The sequence below is a fragment of the Saccopteryx leptura genome, chromosome 4, assembly GCF_036850995.1.
Source record: "Saccopteryx leptura isolate mSacLep1 chromosome 4, mSacLep1_pri_phased_curated, whole genome shotgun sequence".
Taxonomy (NCBI): domain Eukaryota; kingdom Metazoa; phylum Chordata; class Mammalia; order Chiroptera; family Emballonuridae; genus Saccopteryx; species Saccopteryx leptura.
Window position 1 is genome coordinate 29,765,868 of NC_089506.1, and position 27,007 is coordinate 29,792,874.

The 27,007-nt window shown below is 38.8% G+C and overlaps 2 protein-coding genes across 9 annotated transcripts in view; one reads left to right on the top strand and one right to left on the bottom strand.

Annotated features, from left to right (window-relative positions):
- Nucleotides 1-4,897, top strand: part of DDHD2 (DDHD domain containing 2) — a 42,583-nt gene extending 37,686 nt beyond the window's left edge. Inside the window, exon 19 of one of the 3 annotated variants that reach the window (XR_010751025.1) lies at nt 4,769-4,897. The gene's annotated coding sequence lies outside the window, so the exon portion shown is untranslated. Of the gene's footprint in view, nt 1-2,083; nt 3,517-4,768 lie in introns of those variants that run through there. The other 2 variants (XR_010751024.1, XM_066380359.1) reach the window with 2 other exon arrangements.
- Nucleotides 4,898-5,058: 161 nt separating this feature from the next.
- The window catches only part of NSD3 (nuclear receptor binding SET domain protein 3), a 143,526-nt gene continuing 121,577 nt past the window's right edge, over nt 5,059-27,007 (bottom strand). For all 6 annotated transcript variants that reach the window (XM_066380354.1, XM_066380356.1, XM_066380350.1 and 3 more), the window contains 5 exons: nt 24,954-25,070; nt 23,244-23,385; nt 7,558-7,664; nt 5,725-5,926; nt 5,059-5,317 (listed from right to left, as the gene is read on the bottom strand). In XM_066380354.1, the coding sequence (XP_066236451.1) occupies nt 5,076-5,317; nt 5,725-5,926; nt 7,558-7,664; nt 23,244-23,385; nt 24,954-25,070 (810 nt within the window). In that variant the 3' untranslated portion in view covers nt 5,059-5,075. The remainder of the gene's footprint in view (nt 5,318-5,724; nt 5,927-7,557; nt 7,665-23,243; nt 23,386-24,953; nt 25,071-27,007) is intronic.

Consider the following 27,007-nt stretch of genomic DNA (forward strand, 5'->3'; position numbering starts at 1 on the left):
ATCTTATCATTAGTCAGTTGTAATCATCACTTGGCATCTTGGTTGTCTGTGGCAATAATAATCTTTTTAAAAAATTTTTATTTATTGATTTTAGCGAGAGAGAAGAGAGAGTGAGAGAGACAGGACCATCGATCTGTCCCTGTATGTGCCCTGACCAGGGATCGAACTGGCAACCTCTATACTTCAGGATGATGCTCTACCAACCGAGCTAACTGGCCAGGGCAGTGATTTTCTTTTTTAACACAGGGTATGTGACAGCACAAATGAAATAAAGAGCAATATAAATAACAAGTAAAAGTAAATTTCATCCAGTACACATCTAAACTGACAAGATACTTTATAAATACCTAATCCAGGTAATCTGATGGATTCTGAGAGCCATTTGCACATATCAGAAGTCTGTGGCAGGTAGGGAAGGGGAGTATGGGACCTGAGGGTACTCTCTTGCCAATATGCAGATGCAGTAATGTCACATAAGAAAACTAAGAACTGAATACATGACTTTGGCAACTACTCATTTTTTCCCTTACTTACATGCTAATAACTTTCAGAGGACAGGTAATTCCCTCCTCCTCCTTCATACCTATGTGCCACAAGCACCTGAACTTGTCACTTAAGCAATGGACTGACGAAAAAAGAATGGAAATGGTTTTTGAAACACACAGGTTACACCCACTATTTCAGGAGTATAACAAGTACAAATTTCTAGATTTTTCCTACACAGGGAAAGGAAAGAGGTGCTTAGACTGACACAATGACAAAGTACATATATAAGAGACATTCGTAAAAAAGCTGCTGGTATCCCATGCAGGAGTCTCTCCCTCAAATGTATACATTAAATCTGCGATATGTACTGTGAACACACTCTCCCATTTACAGAACTTCACCTTCAATCCAAGTGAAAGAGGATAAGAGACTAGGCCATTTATTTTCAAAACAGTATACAAAAAAAAATGCTTTCTACTTCATAATTTTTAAAATAACTGTTAAAATAAGGAGAATCTGAATACTTTCAAGTACTTAAAAAACCTGAATTCAATGAGGCAGAGGTCTCAGTGTTAAAGTGACTACTTCGTACCTGCGGTAAACATTCTCATCCCCTCCCTACCATACCCCCTTCCTCCCTGCGCCCCGCCCCAGAGAAAAGTTGGTATATTTCAGTATATACAAATTCCAACTTTTCAGTATTTGTTAATACATGACAAAGCTGTCTAATGACATCTATTCCCTAGCCTATCTGAAAATGGAAGCAAGTTCTCCTTTTTGTTTACAAATAACCAGGGACCAATTCTATGTGGCCCTAGGCCAAAGAAAATTATTCCAAATGATCACTTCATGTCTACAGCAACTTGGACAACTCCAGGGTGGCTAGCTGCGCCACCCTTGTAGGAAGTATTTCAAGTCTAATTTGCATTGCCCATAAAGCAACTTCCCAGTGTCGTCTTACTTCCCGTGTACAAGTACACCTGACGTCAGCTTCTCAAGCTGGAAGGACTCCATGGTAACTTGTTTCCTTATCCTGTAGGGACACAGCAAGTGGCAGCACCTTGACTTTTAAGGTGCATGCTAAAGGAAGAGCTTTGTATTTAAAAATGAAATGAAAGACAAGCAACAGATGCTGGGTGTCCAGAGATTACATTCTGTAATAGCTGGCCTGTTCGTTTCCAAAACTGCAGATCTGGGTTTGACCCTGATTGGAATACATGCCATTCAACAAACTACTCAATAGGAAACTACTTCATGAAGCAGGAAAGAAAGCTGTCCCAGAGCCTGCCCTGAGTCCTTTACATGATTATCTCAGAATTTTACAACATTATTTACAAGCATGTTTCCAAATATTTGGAAATGGCAGAAGGGATCTGGGAAAAGCCTTACCCGCCGTTTTTTTTTTTTTTTTTTAAGTTTTGAGATATATTCAACTTGAACACAGAAATCTCCAAATTTCAATGATATTAAAAGTCGGTCTATTCTATGACATAGGCCAGATTATTTTTGAGAATTTACAGAGAACAGGAACTTGTTCAAACAAAAATAAAACTCCACCTCACTCCTAACTCTAGCCGTGATTAAGTTTGTATTACAGAAGTGAATCTCGTCCTCCAGCGGCCTCAGCCTTCCAGGAACGAGCTCGCCCCGCCCCGGCCCTGCCCCTCGGCCACAGGCAGCTCTCCGGATTTCTCACACCAGGCGCTTGGGCCGGCCCCTCCCTCTTCTTCACAACGCCTGGAAGTTTTCCCAGGACTTCATCTTTAGTTGTTACTCATCCAATTTCTGCCGCTCTATGCTGATTATCAAAATTCTTATATTCACTTCTTCCTCCAAAGAATTAACATGAGGTTAAGAAAAAATGACCACCATTATCCCATGCTGCTTTAAGTTATTTCATTTTTGGACAAGAATAAAAACCAACCATTTTGCTCTGACCACATGCAAATTTAGGAGTTAACAAATACCAAGCTCAGACCGTGAGTGCGCAATGTCTTTTGCAGTGTTTCCTGGTGAAGCCCCGGCCAGCACCGTGCATGTATACTGTGCGCTCTTGGAGCGCACTTCCTCTTTCTGCTTCAGAACCGCAACTTCACAGTAGAACCAGGTCCGCAGTGACGCTGCGGAGGTGTAAGCAGAGCTCTTTGGAAGTTTGACTAAAACCACTTTTTAGACCATTAAAGAACATTCTGGACAAAGACTCCAGATCCATGGTTGGTTGGTTATTATTTTCTACCCTGATTTCTGAAGTGACCGAGTCCTGTTAGTCATTCCCTCTCCCCAAAAGGTGAAGAAGTCTCAGCAGAGCTTTGTTACAGATACACAAACAAAACGTGACACAATGAAGAAGCTGCATAAAAATACTTAAACCTAAGGTATTTGTAATATATAGGATATACCCTGGCTTGCCATATAAAAGTCATCAGATATTAAATAGCACTAAGTTCAAAACAAAGCAAGGAGATTTCGTGTTGGATACTATTTCAACAAGAGTTGTATTTCGAATGTTAAAGGAAATCCTTCATGTTAGTAAGTTTAAAAAAGCAAACATTATCATATACATATATAAAATAACGTTTTAGTATGATAAAACCTAGATTTTCTTAAATTATTTTTTAAAAGGACATCAAACTATGTAATTATTCAAGAGCAAAGTTTAGTGTTTTGGTGAGATGTAATTCACGTTACTTACAGCAATCGCAGTTGGTAACATGCACAGCATTTTCCATTTCGCTCTTTCTTTTGGGACCATATCTAATCAACAGAATTACTGGGGGCCCAATAAGTTACCTCAGAATTGATTGCCAAGTCAGGCAAATGGCAGTTAGGAGCTTAAGTAAAGGAAATGTAGTGTTTTTTGTTTTGTTTCATTTTTTTACAAGACAAAATCCAGTATAATTGCACATTTATATACAAAAAAAGAGAGGCACAAAACAGCTTCTCTTCCTTTTTCCAGAGAAGAGCTCTAAGTTGGTAATTAAAAAGTACACGGACCACAACTGAAGGAATGCGGCACAGCATCTACCCTCCCTACCTTCAAAAGGTTACTAGGTACTTCTTCAGGGAAAAGAAATGCTACCAGGTACCAGCAATTGAAAGCAGTCAAAATTCACAGAGAAAGTTAATGTTCATTCAAGCTAATTCTAGACTTCTACTTAGTACAGTGTTACAACAATGTCTGACATGACTAATTATTTCATACAAGGAATACTGGAATATATATATTCCTAAGCATTAAAAGCAAGTGAGTTTTGTGGGCAGACATCCTGGTGCACTTGCATCTATGAGACCCAAGCGCCGCAGCCGACCACTCTTTGCTGACACTGCTTCCGTGGAGCTTTCCCTAAGTGCTAAGATGAAGTGTGTTTGTGTGGCGCTCACACCCTGACCAGAGCATCCTCTCCCTTCTTCAATGCCGGCAACTTTAAGTACTGGCTAACGCTAAATAGAAACTGTTGTCATTTTTAGGGGTGCCCCCCAATAGGAACTAAAGCAAAAAGAACTATTCAAATACAGTTAAAATTCCTTTGTGTAGTTTTCGCAGGAAACATGACTTGAGGGGTCAGCTGACAAAGGGAATGTTTGATTAGGAGAGGAAGCAGAGACAGAAAAGAAAATGTCCTTAATTCTTTCCCAATCAGACCAGGGTGTGACAGAAAATGGTGCTTATAGGATCCAACCTTTTTGGTCTGTGCCTTTCGTCTTCCTGTAGCTGCCTTGTCATCAGTGTCAGGGAATGGGGACAACCATTCTAACACTATGCATTCATATCCACAGAAACACACTTCATCAAAAATAGCCGCTGTTGATGGAAAACATTTCAAACTTAGGAAGTAAACCCATTTCTTTTTTTCCCCAAAACAAAACCAAAAACCACGTTATATATAAATACCTTTCTAGGTAAAGTTATATTACAAAGCCCACCTGGTTGATGACCGCACAGATAAAATGCAGAGGCATTTCGTTTTCAAGAGGCCATACTTGACTACATAGTACCCTTCCATAAGACTATGAAAGACATTTTTTAGTGGGAAGAAGGCAGCCTACCTACGCTAGGCAAGAGGTATACAGAGACCACCATACCTTTGCTGGAGGGCTTTCTCCAATTCCTACTTAAAACACACACATGTACACTGATTAGACTATCTGAACTACATTTCTTAAATTTTTTAAAAATGAAAATAAAAAGGAATGATGGTGGCTTTTGCTTTTTACACCCAAGGAACACGTTCTAGATTTGATCTCAATAACAAAACTTCCTTTTCTCTTTGTTCTTTAAAAGCGAAGACATCTCTTTTTCCCGCTGCAAAGGCATTGAAGCACAATCACAGGCAAGAAAGGACCAAGGGAATCAAAGCCTCCACAACAGAATCCCCGAGCGCGCTGACAGAACAGAAAGCCAGACCCCGCCGCCCGCCGCCCGCAGGGCGGCCCCTCCCTCCTCGCCGCGCCGCGCTGCGCTGCGGAGGGCCCTGCTGGCAAGGGCCTGTCACTGCAGCAGTCTCTCCTTTCACGGGCGCATCTCCATTCACTCTCGGCTTTTCCTTGTTTCATTTAAATAAAAAGAATAAAAGGAAATCACCGCCCATTTATTCTTTTACTTCTTCTCCATGATCCTGTGATTCTAATTTACACTTGATCTTGCTCCAATATTCGGGTGACACAGGAGCCACAGGGTCATGCTCGGAGCAGCAGAGCCGGCCTTCCAGCGCAGAGGGAGCCAGAGCGCCCTTCTCGTGCGCTTTACAGAAGGAGCGGGGACAGAACTCGCAGAAGGCCGCCGCCGCGCCGCCGCACTCGCTGCACTGGTGCCACGGGCACTCCCACCTTCCTAGTTGGGGCGGGAGGGGAAGAGCTGAGTCAGTGCCTGTCCTGATCACCCATGAAACACCCAAGCAACCACCTTCTCTGACTGGAGACTGAGTTCAAGTGAATACAACGCCAAATTTCAGCCCCACACTGGTCAGGCTGGGTGTTCCACTGGGTAAAGAGGTGAGATACTGTCCAAAGTGCTCACCTATGGCAGTAACAGGCAAGAAACCGGTCCTTGCTGGCTCACAGGTATCCAGTTTGCAAAGAGACAGATTTTCACTAGTATAATTTTTGTTTGCTATGGCTGTTGGTCCTATGCAACAATTCCTATTCCACGGCTCCACTGAGGAGAGTGGAATACATTCTGAGTTATACATAGTTGGCAAAAATGCAAGTCAGAGAAAGGGTCTTAAAGGCCCAGCTTACCGTACGGTGGCTGAGTCAGGTTAAGGCATAGAAGGTGGTATGCTTTGGGACAGTCTTTCTTGTCACACATGACCAGCTCTCCGCCATCTCCACATTGGAAACAGTAATCTTCATGCATCTGCTTTGGTTCTGCTTTGATTTTCCGTCTCTTCTGCTTTAACTTAGCATTTCTGGCCCTTTCCTCAGTTGACACACATGCGGACTGACAGGAAGAAAGGATCACGGTTTCAATGATCACAGTGCAGGAAGCTTGACAGAGGGAAACTCCCACAACACATTCATTTAAACTCATGCGTTGTTCAATTCATTAAAACCACTAGGAGCACTTATCCCACAGCAGTACTGTAATAGAAACAGGTTTCATTTTCACTGATTAAAAAACAACTTTTAAAAATTGATGTTAGAGCCTGACCTGTGGTGGCGCAGTGGATAAAGCGTTAACCTGGAAACGCTGAGCTTGCCGGTTCAAAACCCTGGGCTTGCCTGGTCAAGGCACATATGGGAGTTGATGCTTCCTGCTCCTCCCCCCTTCTCTCTCTCTCTCTCCCCTCTCTATAATGAATAAATAAAATCTTAAAAAAAAAAAAATTGATGTTAGAGAATGGGGAAGAAGGAAAGAGTGAGAGACAGAAACATCAAACTGCCTGTATGTGCCCTGACTAGGGATTAAATCTGTAAACATTTGCATATTGGGACAATGCTTTTAACCGACCAAGCCATCTGGCTGGGGCTCATTGATTTTTCTTTTTTAACTTTTTTTTTCTTTTGGTGGCAGAGACAGAGTCAGAGAGAGAGGGACAGACAGACAGGAAGGGAGAGAGATGAAAAACATCAATTCTTTGTTGTGGCACCTTAGTTGTTCATTGATTGCTTTCTCATATGTGCCTTGACCGTGGGTCTACAGCAGACTGAGTGACCCCTTGCTCGAGCTAATGACCTTGGACTCAAGCTGGTGAGCTTTGCTCAAACCAGATGAGCTCGTGCTCAAGCTGGCGACCTCGGGGTCTCAAACCTGGGTCCCCCACATCCCAGTCCGATGCTCTATGCACTGCACCACCACCTGGTCAGGCTCATTGATTTTTTAATAGATGCTTTTTTTTTTTAAAGCAAGAGAGAGAAATAGTGAGAGAGAGAAAGAGAGAGAGACAGAGAGATGAGAAGTATCAACTTGTATTTGCAACACTTTAGTTGCTCATTGATTGCTTTTCATTTGAGCCTTGACAAGGGTTGGGGGGGCTCCAGCTGAGCCAGTGAGCCCTTGCTCAAGCCACAGACCTTTGGTTTCAAGCCAGTGACCATGGGGTCATGTCTATGATCTCACGCTCAAGCCAGTGACCCCGTGCCCCAGTTGGTGAGCCTGTGCTCAAGCCGGATGAGCCTGTGCTCAAGCCAGCGGCCTTGGGTTTCTAACATGGGTCCCCAGTGTGACAGGCTGACACTCCACCCACTGTGCCACCACTGGTCAGGCTAAGTGCTTTCTTTTTTAATTGTAAGGACACTAAGATATAATTCACATACCATCAAAGTCACCATCTTAAAGTGTATAACTCAGTTGTTTTTAGTATTTTGTGAAATTTAAAAAGTTTTCACAAAGGATTTTGCTAACTTCAAATTCATTCAGGAATATAAATACATTTTCAGAAACTAATAGATCTTACTAAGATATGCTTCATCAGAAAGTCCGAGTCTAAGTTCCAGGTAAACAACTGAAGACCTGCAAACCAAACCAGGTTTGCACACCCACTGGCCAGCATGCTCCGGAGGTGGCCAGCGACAAACTCCTTCCACAGCCCACTCCTGACTCTGCTGGCCAGGTACTCCCTGCACACTGACCTTTGGCCGCACTCCAAGAAAACCACTGCAGTTCTCTGCCCCACAGTGGCACTCCGTTCTGCCATTGCCCAGGCAATCAAGGTTATAATTAAAAGTTAACTCCATCCCTAAAACAGAAGAGAAATAATTACTCACATTTAAGTCATGAGGAAGAGAAAAGCTGTCATAGACACACTGTCATAATGAAAAAGAGATGTCATTCTGACATAAACTTTTCCCTCCATGTTCTTCACTGAAGAAAGTGATGGAAAAAAGAAAAAAGGAAAACAATACCTAGAAGAAAACATCCCCATCCACCAATGATTAATATAAATCAAAAAGCCCTGGCAAGTTGGCTCAGTGGTAGTGTTGGCCCAGTGTGTGGATTTCCTGGGTTCAATTTCCAGTTGGGGCACACCAAAGAAGCAACCATCTGCTTCTCCACCCCTCCCCCTTCTCTTTCTCTCTCTCTTTCCCTCCCGCAGCCATAGCTCAGTTGGAGCAAGTTGGCCCTTGGGCACTGAGGATGGCTCCCTGGCCTCACCTCAGGTGCTAAAATGGCTTGGTTGCCGAGGAATGGCCCCAGATGGGCAGAGCATCTCCCCATAGAGGGCTTGCCAGGTAGATTCTAGCTGGGATACATGTGGGAGTTTGTCTCTCTGCCTCCCCACTTCTCACTTAAGAAAAATTAAAAAATTAAAAGAAAATAAAAAAATATTCTACAAACGTCCTTATCTTTTTCATTGAAGTGGTCAAAAACTATGTAATAGGGATATCAAGATGGCAGCAGCATAGGCAGACTCACAGACCCCCAGCTCACACCACCAAACTGGATTACAAATTAATTTAGGAACAATCAGCGTGAAAAACCAACTTTGGACTTAAAAAAACAGGTCTCAAGAACCAAGGAGCAGCCTGACCAGGCGGTGGCACAGTGGATAGAGCATCGGACTGGGATGCTAAGGACCCAGGTTCGAGACCCCAAGGTCGCCAGCTTGAGCGCAGGCTCATCTGGTTTGAGCAAAAAAAAAGCTTACTGGCTTGGACCCAAAGTCTCTGGCTCAAGTGAGGGGTTACTCGGTCTGCTGAATGCCCGTGGTCAAGGCACATATGAGAAAACAATCTATGAACAACTAAGATGTCACAATGCACAACGAAAAACTAATGATTGATGCTTCTTATCTCTTCGTTCCTGTCTATCTGTCCCTGTCAATCCCTCACTCTGACTCTCTGTCTCTGTAAAAAAAAAAAAAAAAAAGCCTGACCTGTGGTGCCCCGAGCTTGCCTGGTCAAGGCACGTGTGGGAGTTGAAGCTTCCTGCTTCTCTCCTCCCCCCTTCGCTCTTACTCTCTCTCTCTCACCTGTCTCTAAAATAAATAAATAAAATATAATTAAAAAAAAAAAAAAAGGAACCTAGGAGCAAAGAAGAAGCCACATTGAGCCTGGTAGGGAGTGCGGAGGTGCAGTGGGGGCTCCCCTGCTTCCAGGAGCGAGGGGGGGAGTAAGGCTGAGAGCCCAGAAAAGCTCTCATTACAAGGAGAAGAGCAGAAACTATCATTCACACCCACTTGGGGACCTGGGAACAAGGTGGGCTGAGAGGACTGGCTTGTCTTCCAAAAGGAAAGGGGGGAGAGAGAGACAGACGGTGACAGGCAGAGGAATGCATGGGATGACCTGAGAAGCTGACTCATCCAGTGCGGAGGTGGCCATAGCTGGGGGAAGGGTTGATCCTTCCACATAACACAAGACAAATGGTTTCGGATCACCTATCTCAAGATATCTCTCCAGCTCCAATCAGTGCAACAAGACACAGCTGAAAACAAGAAGTAGGGAGGAGAGGCAGTAACTCAGGTCTCCATGGAGAGCTGAGATACACCTCCCCATACTGAAGCGGAAAAAGCACCCTGTCCCCAGAGAGTAGCTGCCAGATCAAGTCTCAGAGGTTACACCCACCGTATTCCTGGATACAGTTTCAAATAAGCCCCCTGCTGATATCAGTAAACAAGATTACCACCAAGTTAAGGAAACTGAGAAGAAAACAAACAAATCAAGTCTTCAAAGTGGCTCTAATAGGTAAGGAGACCGCAACTGGAAGAAGCCTACAAGTCATACATAATGGGAAGGCAGAGAAGCATAAGTCATATGCTTCAACAAGACAAGTCCTCAGAAAAAGTCCGGATGAATCAGAAGTAATCAAATTACCAGATGCAGAATATAAAATAATGATTGTTAGGATGCTTAAAAATCTCAAAGCTACAATGGATGGACTTAATGAACACCTCAATAAAGAAATTGTAAGCATCAAAAAGGACACGAAAATCATAAAGAAGAACCATACAGAAATGAAAAACACACTATCAGAAATGAAGACTACACTAGAAGGAATTAAAAGCAGGCTGGATGAAGCAGAAGAGCAAATCAGTGACTTAGAGGACAAGATAAGCAAAAGCATGGAAGCAGAAAAGCAAAAAGGAAAGAGGATCAAAAAGTTTGAGGAAACTCTAAGAGAGCTCTGTGACAACAAGAAGAGAAATAACATCCACATCATAGGATGTTATTTCTCTTCATGTTGAAGAAGAAGAGAAAGAACAAGGAATAGAGACTTTCTTCAATCAAATCAGAGCTGAAAACTTCCCTAAATTGATGCAGGAAAGAGTCACACAAGTTCAAGAAGCAGAGAGCATCCCATTAAAAAAGAACCCAAAGAGACTCATACCAAGACATATCATAATCAAAATACCAAAGCTAAGAGATAAAGAATATTAAAAGGTGTAAGAGAAAAAGTCAATTACCTACAAAGGAACACCCATAAGGATGACATCCGACTTCTCAAAAGAAACACTTGAGGCCAGAAGGGATTGGCAAGAAATATTTAAAGTAATGCAGAACAAGAACCTACAGCCAAGACTTCTTTATCCAGCAAGTCAATCATTTAAAATTGAGGAAATAAAAAGCTTCCCAGAAAAAAAAACACTCAAGGAATTCATCACAACCAAACCAATGCTCCTAGAAATGTTAAGGGGCCTGCTGTAGACAAAACAAAGCCGGGGAAAAATAAATAAACAAACAAACAAATAAATAAATATATATTATATATAGTAAAAGAGGAATATAGATTTAAAGAAAAAAAGGCAATAAACACCTACATATAAATAACCTTAAATGTAAATGGATTAAATGCTCCCATCAAAAAACATAGGGTAGCTGAATGGATAAGAAAACAGGACCCGTACATATGTTGTCTATAGGAGACCCACATCAAAACAAAAGGTACAGATAGACTGAAAGTAAAAGGATGGAAAAAAATATTTCATGCAAATGGAAATGAAAAAAAATCGCTGGGGTAGCAATACTTATATCTGACAAAATAGACTTTAAAACAAAGGGATAAAGAAGGTCACTACATAAAAGGGAGAAATCCAACAGGAAGAGATAACCATTATAAATATCTATGCACCTAATATAGGAGCACCTAAATATAGTATATAAAGCATATTTTGATGGACATAAAGGGAGAGATCAACAGCAATACTATAATAGTAGGGGATTTCAATACCTCACTAACATCAATGGATAGATCCTCAAGAAAGAAAATTAACAAAGAAACAGAATTAAGGGACACACTAGATCAATTGGATTTAATAGATATCTTCAGAACCTTTCACCCTAAAGTAGCAGAATATACATTCTTTTCAAGTGCGCATGGTACATTCTCTAGGATAGACCACATATTAGGACCTAAGACGAGTCTCAACAAATTTAAGAAGATTGAAACCGTATCAAGCATCTTCTCTGACCTCAATGGCATGAAACTAGAAATCAACTACAATAGAAAAACTGAAAAACACTCAAACGCTTGGAAACTAATGTTATTAAATAACGAATGGATCAACGAGATCAAGGAAGAAATAAAAAATTTCCTTGAAACAAATGAAAATGAGCATACAACTCAAAATCTGTGGGACACAGCAAAAGCAGTTCTGAGAGGGAAGTTCATAGCATAACAGGCAAACCTTAAGAAGCTAAAAAAAAGCTCAAATAAACAACTTAATCCTGCAACTAAAAGAACTAGAAAAAGAACAGCAAGTAAAACCCAGAGGAAATAGAAGGAAGGAAATAATAAAGATTAGAGCAGAAATAAATGACATAGAGACTAAAAAAACAATACAGAGGATCAATGAAACCAAGAGCTGGTTCTTTGAAAAAGTAAACAAGATTGATGAACCCTTAGCCAGGCTCACCAAGAAAAAAAGGAGAAAGGACTCAAATAAATAAAATGAGAAATGAGGGTGGAGAAGTAACAATGGACACAAGAGAAATAAAAAAGATTGTAAGAAAATACTATGAAGAACTGTATGCCAAAAAATTAGACAACCTAGGCGAAACGGACAAATTCTTTGAAAAAGATAATCTTTCAAAATTCAATCTGGAATAATCAGAAAACCTAAATAGAGCGATTTCATCAAATGAGATTGAAACAGTTACCAAAAAAATCCCCAAAACAAAAGCCCTGGGCCAGATGGCTTCACAGGCGAATTCCACCAAACATTCAAAGAAGAACTAACTCCTATCCTTCTAAGCTATTTCAAAAAATTCAAGAGGAGAGAAAGCTTCCAAGCTCCTTTTATGAGGCGAGCATAATTCTGATTCCAAAACCAGGCAAAGACAACACAAAAAAAGAAAACTACAGGCCAATATCCCTGATGAATTTAGATGCTAAAATTCTCAACAAAATATTAGCAAACTGAACACAACAATACATGAAAAAAATCATACATCATGATCAAGTGGGATTTATTCTGGGGAGGAAAGGCTGGTACAATATTCACAAATCAATCAATGTGATTCATTACATAAACAAAAGGAAGGACAAAAAACACATGATAATATCAATAGATGCAGAAAAAGCATTTGATAAAATCCAGCACCCATTTATGATCAAAACTCTCAGCAAAATGGGAATACAGGGAACATACCTCAACATGATAAAGGCCATCTATGACAGGCCCACAGCCAACATCATACTCAATGGGCAAAAGTTAAAAGCAATCCCTTTAAGATCAGGAACAAGGTTGGGGTGCCCCCTAGCCACAGCAATTAGACAAGAAGAAGAAATAAAAGGCATCCAAATTGGAAAAGAAAAAGTAAAACTATCATTATTTGTTGATATGATAATGTACATAGAAAACCCTAAAACTATGAGACCTGATAAATGAATTCAGCAAGGTGTTAGGATATAAAATAAATACTCAGAAATCAGAGGCATTTTTATACAACTGATATGTCTGAAAGAGAAATTAAGAAAACAATCCCCTTCACTATTGCAACCAAAAAATAAAATACCTAGGAGTAAATTTAACCAAGGAGGTTAAAGACTTGTACTTGGGAAATTATAAAACATTGATAAAAGAAATCAAGGAAGATACAAACAAGTGGAAGCATATACCGTGTTCATGGCTAAGAAGAATAAACAGCATTAAAATGTCCATATTACCCAAAGCAATTTATAAATTCAATGCAATTCCTATGAAAATACCAAGGACATACTTCAAAGATACAGAACAAATATTCCAAAAATTCATATGGAACCAAAAAGAACACGAATAGCCTCAGCAATCCTGAAAAAGAAGAATAAAGTGGGAGCCATCACACTTTCGGATGTCAACATATTTGACAATATGTCATTAATACTACAAGGCCATTGTACTCAAAACAGCGTGGTACTGGCATAAGAACAGGCATATAGATCAATGGAACAGAACAGAGAACCCAGAAATAAACTCACACTTTTATGAACAACTGATATTTGACAAAGGAGGTAACAGCCATCAATGGAGTCAAGACAGTCTCTTTAACAAATGGTGTTGGGAAAATTGGACAGCTACCTGCAAAAAAATGAAACTAGACCACCAACTTACACCATTCACAAAAATAAACTCAAAACAAATAAAAGACTTAAATGTAAGCTGTGAAACCATAAGCATCTTAGAGGAAAACATAGGCAGTAAGCTCTCCAACATCACTCGCAGCAATATATTTGCCGATTTATCTCCACGTGCAAGGGAAATAAAGGACAGGATGAACAAATAGGACTTTATCAAAATAAAAAGCTTTATGCACAGCTAAAGACAACATGAACAAAATAAAAAGGCAAACCACACAATGGGAGAACATATTTGACAATATGTCTGATTAGGGGTTAATAACCAAAATTTATAAAGAACTTGTAAAAAATCAACACCAGGAAAATAAACAATCCAATCAAAAAATGGGCGAAAGAAATGAATAGACACTTCTCCAAAGAGGTCATATGGATGGCCAGTATGCATATGAACAAATTCTCAACATCACTAATCATTAGAGAGATGCAAATTAAAACCACAATGAGATATCACCTCACATCAGTCAGAATGGCGCTCATCAACAAAACAACACAGAATAAGTGCTGGCGAGGATGTGGAGAAAGGGGAACCCTCCTGCACTGCTGGTGGGAATGCAGACTGGTGCAGCCACTGTGGAAAACAGTATGGAGATTCCTCAAAAAATTAAAAATCAAACTACCTTTTGATCCAGTCATCCCACTTTTAGGAATATATCCCAAGAACACCACATCAATGATTCAAAAGGAAAAATCCACCCCCATGGTTATGGCAGCATTGTTCACAATAGCGAAGATCTGGAAACAGCCCAAGTGTCTGACAGTGGACGAATGGATTAAAAAGTGATGGTACATATACACAATGGAATACTATGGAGCCATGAAAAAGAAGGAAATACTGTATTACTTTTTGCAACTACATAGATGGACCTGGAAACTATTATGTTAAGTGAAATAAGCCAGGAAGAGAATGAAAAATACCATATGACCTCACTCATTTGAGGAATCAACAAACAATATGAACTGAGGAGCGGAAGAGAGACACAGGCGGGATGAAAGGATCCAGAAGGAAAGCAGACAGAGGGAAAGGGGATGATAGGATGACAGGATGGGATGAGAAAAAGCAAATTCTGGAGGGAAGGGGGAGGGTGTTACGGGGAAAGAGACAGGGGGAATGTACTGAGGAACACGGGGGAGGGGTGGATGTATTTGGGGGGGACACTAGAATATATGTTAACACAATAAATTAAAAAACAAAAACAAAACTATGTAATAGCGACTAAGACTGAAATCCCTGCTTAAGAAAAATAAACTCTAGTAACACTCTCTTCTAAAGCTAATTTATATGTCTACAGTTTCTAAATGAACAGTATAACCATGGAAATTATGACAACCATACTATTTCCAGTAATTAATGCCTTTTTTTATGATCAGAAAAGAGTTAAAAGTGCAGGTTTACTAAATGCACCAAAGACTCAGTGATTCAAACTAAGAGGCTCTGGATTTCTTTTAGCTGGGCTTGAACAGTCCACAGTGAAGAAAGGCAAATGAAATCTCTTTTAGTTATAGTATTTCTCTTCTCACCCATTTTTCTACAAACTTAACAAAGGAGAAACTAAGTTTTGCTGTTCAGACGCTGGATGGATACGGAAATATGAAAACACTAACTCTGGCTTCAGAAGCTCTTTATGTTTAATTTGAAACAGATTGATTTTTCAAACTAAAACAAGAATAATTCCCACAAACAAACCAGGAAACCAGCTGATGTTAACATGGACTTTTAATACTTTAAAAACACAAAACAGAGTGACATCAGAGAAATGGCACCATGAGGAGCGCTCCCGATACCGCTCCCCAAAATTTCAACAAGTTCTTCAACCAGTGACAGAAAAATCTATCCTTGGAGCGTCTGGAAGTCCCACACACTGAACACAAAGGCAGAGGCAGCGGCAACCTCATAGCTGGATCATCAGGCTGCTAATTCAGGAAGGAGAGAATAGGAGAGAGGCTCCGGGAAAACGGACTCTCCCACTCTTGGGGAGCCTGCAAATGCTAACAAGCCCCGACTACCAACGAGACTGAAGCCTAGTATATGACATCGTCATAGAGCCTCATCAACTGCAAATCTCTACCTAAGTGTACCACAGGGGCAGAGCCTAGAGTACAGAGCCACCGACCAGGAAGAGGGAGAGGAAAGAAAAAGGAAGATGATAACCTCTCAAAATCAAGAAAACTCCACAGACTTTATAACTTTTTCCACTTTTTTTTGTTTCTTTCATCTTCTTGTCTTTATTATTATTATTATTTTTTTCTTCTACCTTGGTCCTTTTATTCTCTGCCCGACTTATTCTTTTCTCTTCATCTTGAACTACATTACCGACAAGTGTTACATTCCCCATTTTTTTTCTTTTCTTCTTCCTTTCTCTCTACGAGGGTTACACTCCAAAACCCTTAACTCTCTCTTCTTTTTTTTTTCTTTTCTTTTTCCCCTTTTTGTTTTTTCTCCCTCTCTCTTAGTTTCTTCTTTTCTCCTTTATTTTTCCTCTCATTTGATCCTCACTCATGAAAAATTATTTTATTTGGGACTCAAATTTTTACATTGTGGCATTTTGGGTGTTTTTTACTTCGCTTTTTAACTTATTAACATTCTCCCCAACCCCAGCTCTCCATTCTATCTAGTTTTTGTTCCACTTAATTCAATGGTATTTTATTTTTCTTTTTTCAGTTTCCCTCTTATCCCTTTCATTATATCTCTCAGTCGACCATCATTTATAAGCAAATCATTTTATTCTTGATCCAAATTTTTTCCTTTTATGCATTTTGTGGGTCCCTACCTCCTTTTTGGCCCCTTTATCACTTCTCCCAAACTCAGGCCTTCCGTTATAGGTAGTTTTTAATCAATTTAGCACAATATAATTCACAGCTTTTCATGGTATTTTCTCAAGGAGAAGGGGAAAGAGGGAAAAAGAAGTAGTAATAAAAAAATTTTTTATTCTTCATTAATTCTTACTACTGCTATTAACAAAACCACCCTCAGATGCCATTAAGGAAAAGGAAATCGAATATCATGGATACAAAAGATAGACATGTAGTACAGATAGATGAGGAAAAATCTATGGAGAAAAAATTTAATAGATTGGAAACCTTAGAGTTAAATGACAAAGAATTTAAAATAGAAATCCTAAAAATATTCAGAGATATACAAGAAAGCACAGAAAGGCAATTCAGGGAGCTTAAAAAACTCAAGGGGCCCTGGCTGGTTGGCTCAGTGGTAGAGCGTCGGCCTGGTGTGCAGGAGTCCTGGGTTCGATTCCTGGCCAGGGCACACAGGAGAAGCGCCCATCTGCTTCTCCACCCCTCTCCCTCTCCTTCCTCTCTATCTCTCTCTTCCCCTCCCGCAGCCGAGGCTCCACTGGAGCAAAAGTTGGCCTGGGCGCTGAGGATGGCTCCATGGCCTCGCCTCAGGCACTAGAATGGCTTTGGTCGCAACAGAGCGACACCCCAGATGGGCAGAGCATTGCCCCCTGGTGGGCGTGCCGGGTGGATCCCGGTCGGGCGCATGCGGGAGTCTGTCTGACTGCCTCCCCATTTCCAAATTCAGAAAAATACAACAACAAAAAAAATTAATTAAAAAAAGAAACAAACTCAACAAACACAAAGAATATATTACCAAGGAAATGAAACTATGAAAACAAATCAGAGATGAAAAACTCAATTCATGAACTGAAAAACAAGATAACAAGCTTAGCTAATAGAACAGGCCAGATAGAAGATAGGATTAGTGACACAGAAGACAAGCAATTTGAGGCACAACAGAGAGAAGAAGAGAGAGACTCAAAAATTTAAAAGAAAATGAGAAAGCCCTACAGGAATTGTCTGACTCCATCAAAAAGAATAACATAAGAATAATAGGTAGCCTGACCAGGTGGTGGCGCAGTGGATAGAGTGTCAGACTGGGATGCGGAAGGACCCAGGTTCGAGACCCTGAGGTCACCAGCTTGAGCGCGGGCTCATCTGGCTTGAGCAAAGAGCTCACCAGCTTAGACCCAAGGTCGCTGGCTCCAGCAGGGGGTTGCTCGGTCTGCTGAAGGCCCGTGGTCAAAGCACATGTGAGAAAGCAATCAATGAATAACTAAGAAGTTGCAACGCGCAACGAGAAACTGATGATTGATGCTTCTCATCTCTCTCTGTTCCTGTCTGTCTGTCCCTGTCTATCTCTGCCTCTGTAAAAAAAAAAAAAAAAGAGTAATAGGTATATCAGAAGAAGAAGAGAGAGAAAATGGAATGGAGAACATATTCAAACAAATAATAGATGAGAACTTCCCAAGCCTGTGGAAAGAATTAAAGCCTCAAATTCAAGAAGCAAACAGAAAACCAAGTTTTCTTAACCCCAACAAACCTACTCCAAGGCACATCATAATGAAATTGGCACAAACCAATGACAAAGAAAAAATTCTCAAGGCAGCCAGGGAAAAGAAGAATATAACATAAAGGAAGGCCTATTAGATTATCATAGGATTTTTCAGCAGAAACTCTACAAGCTAGAAGAGAGTGGACCCCAATATTTAAAGTTCTGATTGAGAGAAGCTTCCAGCCAAGAATACTATTCCCATTAAAGCTATCCTTCAAATACGAAAAAGAAATAAAAACGTTCACAGATACAGAAAAGATGAGGGACTTTATCATCAGAAAACGCCCACTTCAGGAAATACTAAAGGGGGTTTTCCAACCAGATACTAAGAACAAAACAAAACAAAACCACAAGTAAAAGCCACACCAAGAACACAATAAAACCAAATTTAAACTATGATAACAAAAACAAAACAAAACGGGGAGAGGACGAAGATTAACAGTAGCAAAGGACGATGGAGTGCAGAAGCACTCATAAGATAGTGTACTACAATGAACATGGTAGGTACCCTTTTCATTACTTAATGGTAACCACCCCTGAAAAAACCACCACAGAAGCACATGACTTAAAAAAGGTAGTAACATAGGAAAGAAGTATGGATTACAACCAAACAAAAACAAATGATAGAAAAACAAAAGAGAAGAATCAAGATACAAAACTAACAGAAAGCAATATATAAAATGGCAATAGGGAACCCTCAAGTGTCAATAATTACACTAAATGTAAATAGATTAAATTCACCAATAAAAAGACACAGAATAGCAGAATGGATTAAAAAAAATCCAACTGTATGCTACCTACAAGAAACACATCTAAGCAACAAGGATAAAAACAAATTCAAAGTGAAAGGCTGGAAAACAATACTCCAAGCAAAGAATATCCAAAAAAAAGCAAGTGTAGCAATACTCATATTTAATAATGCTGACTACAAGACAGCAAAAGTACTCAGAGACAAAAATGGTCATTTCATAATGATTAAGGGAACATTGAATCAAGAAGACATAACAATTCTTAATATTTATGCACCAAACCAAGGAGCACCAAAATGTATAAGACAGCTACTGATTGACCTAAAAACAAGAATTGACAAAAATATAATCATACTTGGAGACCTCAATACACCGTGGATGGCTCTATCTCATCCATCCAAACAGAAAATCAATAAAGATATACTGGCCTTAAACAAAACACTAGAGCAATTGGATATGATAGACATCTATAGGACATTTCATCCCAAAGTGACAGAGTATACATTTTTCTCTAGTGTACATGGAACATTCTCAAGAATTGACCATATGTTGGGCCACAAAAATAACATCAGCAAATTCAGAAAAGTTGAAATTGTACCAAGCATATTTTCTGATCATAAAGCCTTGAAACTAGAATTCAACTGCAAAAACGAGGGAAAAAAAACACAAAAATGTGGAAACTAAACAACATACTTTTAAGAAATGAGTGGGTCAAAGAAGAAATAAGTGCAGAGATCAAAAGATATATACAGACAAATGAAAATGACAATACGACATATCAGAATCTCTGGGATGCAGCAAAAGCAGTAATAAGAGAGAAGTTCATATCACTTCAGGCCTATATGAACAAACAAGAGAGAGCCCAAGTAAACCACTTAACTTCACACCTTAAGGAACTAGAAAAAGAAGAACAAAGACAACCCAAAACCAGCAGAAGAAAGGAAATAATAAAAATCAGAGCAGGAATAAATGAAATAGAGAACAGAAAAACTATAGAAAAAATTAATAAAACAAGGAGCTGGTTCTTTGAAAAGATCAACAAAACTGACAAACCCTTGGCAAGACTCACCAAGGAAAAAAGAGAAAGGACTCATATAAACAAAATCCAAAATGAAAGAGGAGAAATCACCACAGGCATCATAGATATACAAAGAATTATTGTAGAATACTACGAAAAACTATATGCCACCAAATTCAATAATCTAGAAGAAATGGATAAATTCCTAGAACAATACAACCTTCCTAGACTGAGTCATGAAGAAGCAAAAAGCCTAAACAGACCAATTAGCAGGGAGAAAATAGAAAAAACTATTAAAAACCTCCCCCAAAATAAAAGTCCAGGCCCAGACAGTTATACTAGTGAATTCTATCAAACATTCAAAGAAGACTTGGTTCCTATTCTACTCAAAGTCTTCCAAAAAATTGAAGAAGAAGCAATACTTCCAAACACATTTTATGAGGCCAACATAACCCCCGTACCAAAACCTGGCAAGGACAGCACAAAAAAAGAAAACTACAGACCAATATCTCTAATGAATACACATGCTAAAATACTAAACAAAATACTAGCAAATTGAATACAACAACATATTAAAAAAATAATACATCATGATCAAGTGGGATTCATCTCAGAATCTCAAGGATGGTTCAACATATGTAAAACGGTAAACGTAATATACCATATCAACAAAACAAAGAACAAAAACCATATGATCTTATCAATAGATGCAGAAAAGGCATTAGATAAAATACAACATAACTTTATGTTTAAAACACTCAACAAAATGGGTATAGAAGGAAAATATCTCAACATGATAAAGGCCATATATGATAAATCATCAGCTAACATCATATTAAATGGCATAAAACTGAGGACTTCCCCCCTTAACTCAGGAACAAGACAGGGATGTCCACTCTCTCCACTCTTATTTAACGTGGTGCTGGAAGTTCTAGCCTGAGCAATTAGACAGGATAAAGAAATAAAAGGCATCCATATCGGCCTGACCAGGCAGTGGTGCAGTGAATAGAGCGTCAGACTGGGATGCCGAGGACCCAGGTTCGAGACCTCGAGGTTGCCAGCATGAGTGCAAGGCTCATCTGGTTTGAGCAAGGCTCACCAGATTGAGCCCAACGTTGCTGGCTCGAGCAAGGGGTTATTCGGTCTGCTGTAGCTACCCGGTCAAGGTACATATGAGAAATCAGTCAATGAACAACTAAGGAATCACAACGAAGAATTGATGTTTCTCATCTCTCTCCCTTCTTTTCTGTCTGTCCCTATCTATCCCTCTCTCTAACTCTCTCTGTCAATGACACACACACACACACAAAAGTCATCCATATTGGAAAAGAAGAGGTAAAGGTTTCACTTTTTGCAGATGATATGATCCTATACATCGAAAACTCCAAAGACTTCACAAAAAAATTACTAGAAACAGTAAACCAATACAGTAAGGTCGCAGAATACAAAATTAATATACAAAAGTCCATTGCCTTTCTATATGCCAACAACAAAACATTAGAAAACAAACTCAAAAAAATAACCCCCTTCACGATTGCAACAACAAAAAAATAAAATACCTAGGAATAAACATAACAAAGAATGTCAAGAACCTATATAACAAAAACTACAAAGCATTGTTAAGGGAAATTGAAAAAGATACAATGAAATGGAAAAATATTCCTTGTCTTTGGATAGAAAGAATAAATATAATCAAGATGACCATATTACCCAAAGCAACATACAAATTTAATGCAATTCCCATCAAAATTCCAATGACATTTTTTAAAGAAATGGAACAAAAAATCATCAGATTTATATGGAACTATAAAAAACCCCGAATAGCCAAAGCAATCCTAAGGAAAAAGAACGAAGCTGGGGGCATTACAATACCTGACTTCAAATTATATTATAGAGCCACGACAATCAAAACAGCATGGTATTGGCAGAAAAATAGACACTCAGACCAATGGAACAGAATAGAAAGTCCAGAAATAAAACCACATATATATGGTCAAATAATTTTCGATAAAGGGGCCAACAACACACAATGGAGAAAAGAAAGCCTCTTCAACAAATGGTGCTGGGAAAACTGGAAAGCCACATGCAAAAGAATGAAACTCGACTACAGTTTGTCCTTTTATACTAAAATTAATTCAAAATGGATCAAAGACCTAAATATAAGACCTGAAACAATAAAGTACATAGAAGAAAACACAGGTACTAAACTCATGGACCTTGGTTTTAAAGAGCATTTTATGAATTTGACTCCAAAGGCAAGAGAAGTGAAGGCAAAGATAAATGAATGGGACTATATCAGACTAAGAAGTTTTTGCTCAGCAAGAGAAACTGACAACAAAATAAACAGACAGCCAACTAAATGGGAAATGATATTTTCAAACAACAGCTCAGATAAGGGCCTAATATCCAAAATATACAAAGAACTCATAAAACTCAACAACAAACAAACAAACAAACAATCCAATAAAAAAATGGGAAGAGGACATGAACAGACACTTCTCCCAGGAAGAAATACAAATGGCCAACAGATATATGAAAAGATGCTCATCTTCATTAGTTATTAGAGAAATACAAATCAAAACTACAATGAGATACCACCTCATACCTGTTAGATTAGCTATTATCAAGAAGACAGGTAATAGCAAGTGTTGGAAAGGCTGTGGAGAAAAAGGAACTCTCATTCACTGTTGGTGGGACTGTAAAGTAGTACAACCATTATGGAAGAAAGTATGGTTGTTCCTCAAAAAGCTGAAAATGGAACTACCTTATGACCCAGCAATCCCTCTACTGGGTATATACCCCCAAAACTCAGAGACATTGATACGTAAAGACACATGCAGCCCCATATTCATTACAGCATTGTTCACAGTGGCCAGGACATGGAAACAACCAAAAAGCCCTTCAATAGATGACTGGATAAAGAAGATGTGGCACATGTACACTATGGAATACCACTCAGCCATAAGAAATGATGACATCGGATCATTTACAACAAAATGGATGGATCTTGATAACATTATACGCAGTGAAATAAGTAAATCAGAAAAAACTAAGAAGTGCATGATTCCATACATAAATGGGACCTAAAAACGAGACTAAGAGTCATGGAGAAGAGTGTGGTGGTTATGGGGGTGGGGGGGAGGAGAGGGAGAGATAGGGGAAGGGGGAGGTGGTGGGGCACAAAGAAAACCAGATAGAAGGTGACGGAGGACAATCTGACTTTGGGTGATGGGTATGCAACATAACTGAATGACAAGATAACCTGGAGATGTTTTCTTTGAACATATATACCCTGATTTATTGATGTCACCCCATTAAAATTAATAAAAATTTATATAAAAAAAAGACAAAACAAAAAGTCAACCATTTGGTTAATTATACAAACAGTAATGTGGAAAATTTATTCAGTAGGATCATGACACACAGGATTCTGTAATATCCTCTCCTACAGAAAGGCTCTTGCTAAGCTCCCTTTTGCAGGATAGAGATTTTTATTTCTTATTGGAAGATAACAATTCTAAACATAACTCTTATTCTTATTTGAATACATGTTTGAGCATCAAACCTTGAAGAGTGTCCTGCTTTCAAAGGATATACTTGGTTTCTGCGGGGGGGGGGGGGGGTGAGCATGGGAAGGAAGTTACTTTTTACCTGCAGGAATATCACAAAGAGCAAAAAGTCCAACTCGGACATCTCCATTCACTGTCCACTTCTGTGTTTCACAGTTTGGATTACAACTGTGGTTCATAAAGCGAGAGTAGTTTCCTTTAGGGCCAGCATCAATTATACGGTCCTTCAGAAAGAAAGAAAGGTACCTTTGAAATAAACTAAATATAAAACTACCTTCGAAACATCCAACTCAATAAAAGCCACAGGCAGCAGAATTTTCTACCACCTGATGTCTAACAACTGACAAATCCGAAAATGTGGTGCTCTCTGTGAAATATACGAAGTGCTAAACTTTATCTGATGAGTTTCAAGTCAAAACAATCAAGATAAAGTGGAATTTAGTTTCTTTTTAAGTTTGTTTCTAGAAACAGACCATAGAATAATACCATAGGTTTGGGAGAAGTATTTCTGACTGGAGAGCTCTGAGCTCAGACAGCGCTTGTAATGGGAACTGTAGTGTTTAGCTGGTGGCCCTCCTTTAAGTCTGTGAGCAAGAAGCCAAACTAGAGAAGGGGTAAATGGTTGCAAGTCCAGGCCATAAAGCACACAGGAAAAAGGAGAATCCTCTCTTCTGAATGAAGACTTGCAGATTTGATTGATAGGAGGGATGTGTTCTTTAGTAGTTTACTTTTCTTTTTCTTTTTCAATTAGTAATAATTGTGCCTTAGACAATGTTCATTGGCTATGACACTGCCACTATGCAAAGCTAGTAGTTTTTGTTTGTTCAATTTTTACTTACAGTACAGGCAAATTACAGTACAAATCTCATCATTTAGTCCCTAAATTTAAACTCTTATAATCTGGATAAGCTCTGAAAGATGGAGCCTCCCCAATATTGTAGAGATGGCTGGAGGGGTCACTAGCAGTGGGGAGAGAAGTCAATCAACAATCAGAAATAGATGTCTTTTTGTTTATGAAATATACATCTATGAAAAACTTTCAAACAATGGCATATCAGTTAAAATAATACTTCCTTTACATGATTTCTAGTTGTTACTTTTAATGATATTCTGATTCAGTTTTAGAGAAGACCCGAAACACAGGATATGTGGGGACTAATCTTGGCTCTTCATTAAACTCTTAACTAGGGATTCAACAATCACTTATCATGGCTGGACCTCAGTTTCCTGTCCTCTGTAAATCAGAGGACTATTGAAGAGGTTAAATGATATCATGGACATATGTGCATCAAACAGGACTCAGAATTGCATGGAGTAAACCAGCAGTTTTACTGTCATTTCTCTGTGACAGCATCCATTTTTCCTAACTCATTAAAAAAAGTTTAAATATGCAGAACAATTTTCAAAGTTAGAATTTCTGTCAACTCAGAACTTTAATGGTGATTTATAGCTTAGAATTACAGAGCTCACTCTCTCCTTCAGTGAAAAAGAACCAAGGGACAAGTCTTTCAGTGACTAAGAAGAGCTGGACTAAAATCCAGACATGTTAACCTTGCTCCTGTTTACTTTTCCCTCAGCGCTGTCTCACATGACATGTGCAAGGCTTCAATAAACATTCATTTTGTACTCTGGGATACTTTAGTAGCACATTGTAGCGGAGCGCACACTGGCTACTGCTAATCATTATACTTTCCTGAAAAAAATTAAATTAGAAGAAACTGAGTTCAACCTAAGACTATGAAAACAAAAACAAAACATCCTTTATTCTTACAAAAAAAAAAAGTAATTTTACCTTGGTAACAGTTAACATATAAAAATTAGTTACACTGTTCTCATGGGCTCGCTTGATTCGTAGTCTGCATTCTTCTTCATCAATTAATTCGCCAACATACTCATTTACAAATTCCCCCTGCAGAGAAGCGTGCAATACAGAAATGTGAAATTGTGTATACGTTAGAAAGCATCCCTTAATACAACATGTATAACCCAAGAGAATTAACCAAAAAGAATGACAGAAACATATATTCAACCCTAGAAGCAGAGTCGCTGTTATTCATGAGCATTCAGTGGCACTATTTTTCTTGTACTGGTGCCTCAAAAGGTAGTAATCTGCTTGTCTTTGTTTTGCTGACAATATTATTTCTATATTCTAAGTAACACCATTATTATCACTGGAATCTGGGAATAATGCTACCTCAAGGCTTTGAAGCTGTACCATCACCATCAGACTTTTACTACTTTGTAACTTTGAGGTAAGACTTGGAAAAGATCTGACTCTGAAACAAATGAGCAAATAAGTTGTAGGTATAAACTTTTTATTCTGAACTAATTATAGATATTCACAGGAAATAGCAAAACCAATGCAAAGAGAATCTGTGTACCCTTCACTTGGTTTTCTCCATCTTATATAACTACTTAAAACGAGAAAATTGACATTGGTGCAATCTACAGACTGTATTGATTTTACCAATTTTACATATACTCAATTGCATGCATGTGTGTAGTTCTATGGACTTTTATCAGGTGTAGAATTGTGTAACCACCACCATGCGTCAATATACAGAGCAGTTCCACTTCCAGAGATCCCGTGTGCTTCTCCTTTATAATCATATCCACCCTCCATCCCTCCTCCACCCCATTCCATCCCTAATCTGTTCTCCAGCTCTAAAATTTTTTTAATTTTGGAAATATTCTATAAATGGAAGCATAAAGTATGTAACCTTTTGAGACTGGTTTGTTACAAAAACCCAACAAAACTCAGCCTAATTCCTTTGAAATCCATCCAAGTTGTTGTTTATATCAATAGTTCATTCTTTTTCACTGCTGAGTAGTATTCCACAGCATAGATGTAGCACAGTTTGTTTAACCATTCACCTATTAAAGAACATTCTGTTTCCAGATGTTGGCTATTACAAATAAAGCTGTTATGGACAATCTGGTAAAAGTTTTTGTGTTGCCTTTGGCCAGGTGTTTCAGTGGGTATAGCATTATAAAAGATTTATTAGTCTTAATAATACATTTTTGAGGAAAAGAAATGCCTTAGGAAATAAATAAAAATATATTTGCTCACTGTCCTATCATACTTCTGTTTCTCTCCCCTCACACACAAATATTCAGTAGCCCTTTTCATAGTTCTTACTATCATAGAACTGATAGCAAACATCTATAATCTAAAGAGAAGTACTTACTATATTACATATTTTGATTTTGGTAAATCATTAAGAACATGAGCCAATGTTTTTATTTTTTAAGTTTATTTTCATCTATAACTGCAACACTATAATAGAACAGTTTTTCCCTCTACTTTTTCCTTCCGGTCCATTCTCACAAAGGATTATGTACCATGCATTGTCAGCTTTAAATGGCTTTTCCTACATCCATCCAGTTTGGACTTTGACATCAGCTGATGAACAATACTTTGCACTATTGTATGGCAAAAGACTACATTGCCATCTTGGTTGCCTGCCACCTAGTGTTACTATTCAGTAGCCTCATCTTATATATGTGGGATGTGTTCCAAGATCCCCAGTGGATGCTAAAACTGAGGACAGTAACGAATGCTATATATACTGTTTTTTTCCTATAAATATGAAACATTTTAATTTATAAATTAGGCACGGTAAGAGAATAAGAAAAACAACTAATAGTAAAATAATACAATTAAAACTACATTCTGTAATAAAAGTTATATGAATGTGGTCTCTCAAAATATCTTATTTTTTATTTTTTTATTTTTTACAGAGACAGAGAGTGAGACAGAAAGAGGGATAGATAGGGACAGACAGACAGGAACGGAGAGAGATGAGAAGCATCAATCAGTTTTTTGTTGCGACACCTTAGTCGTTC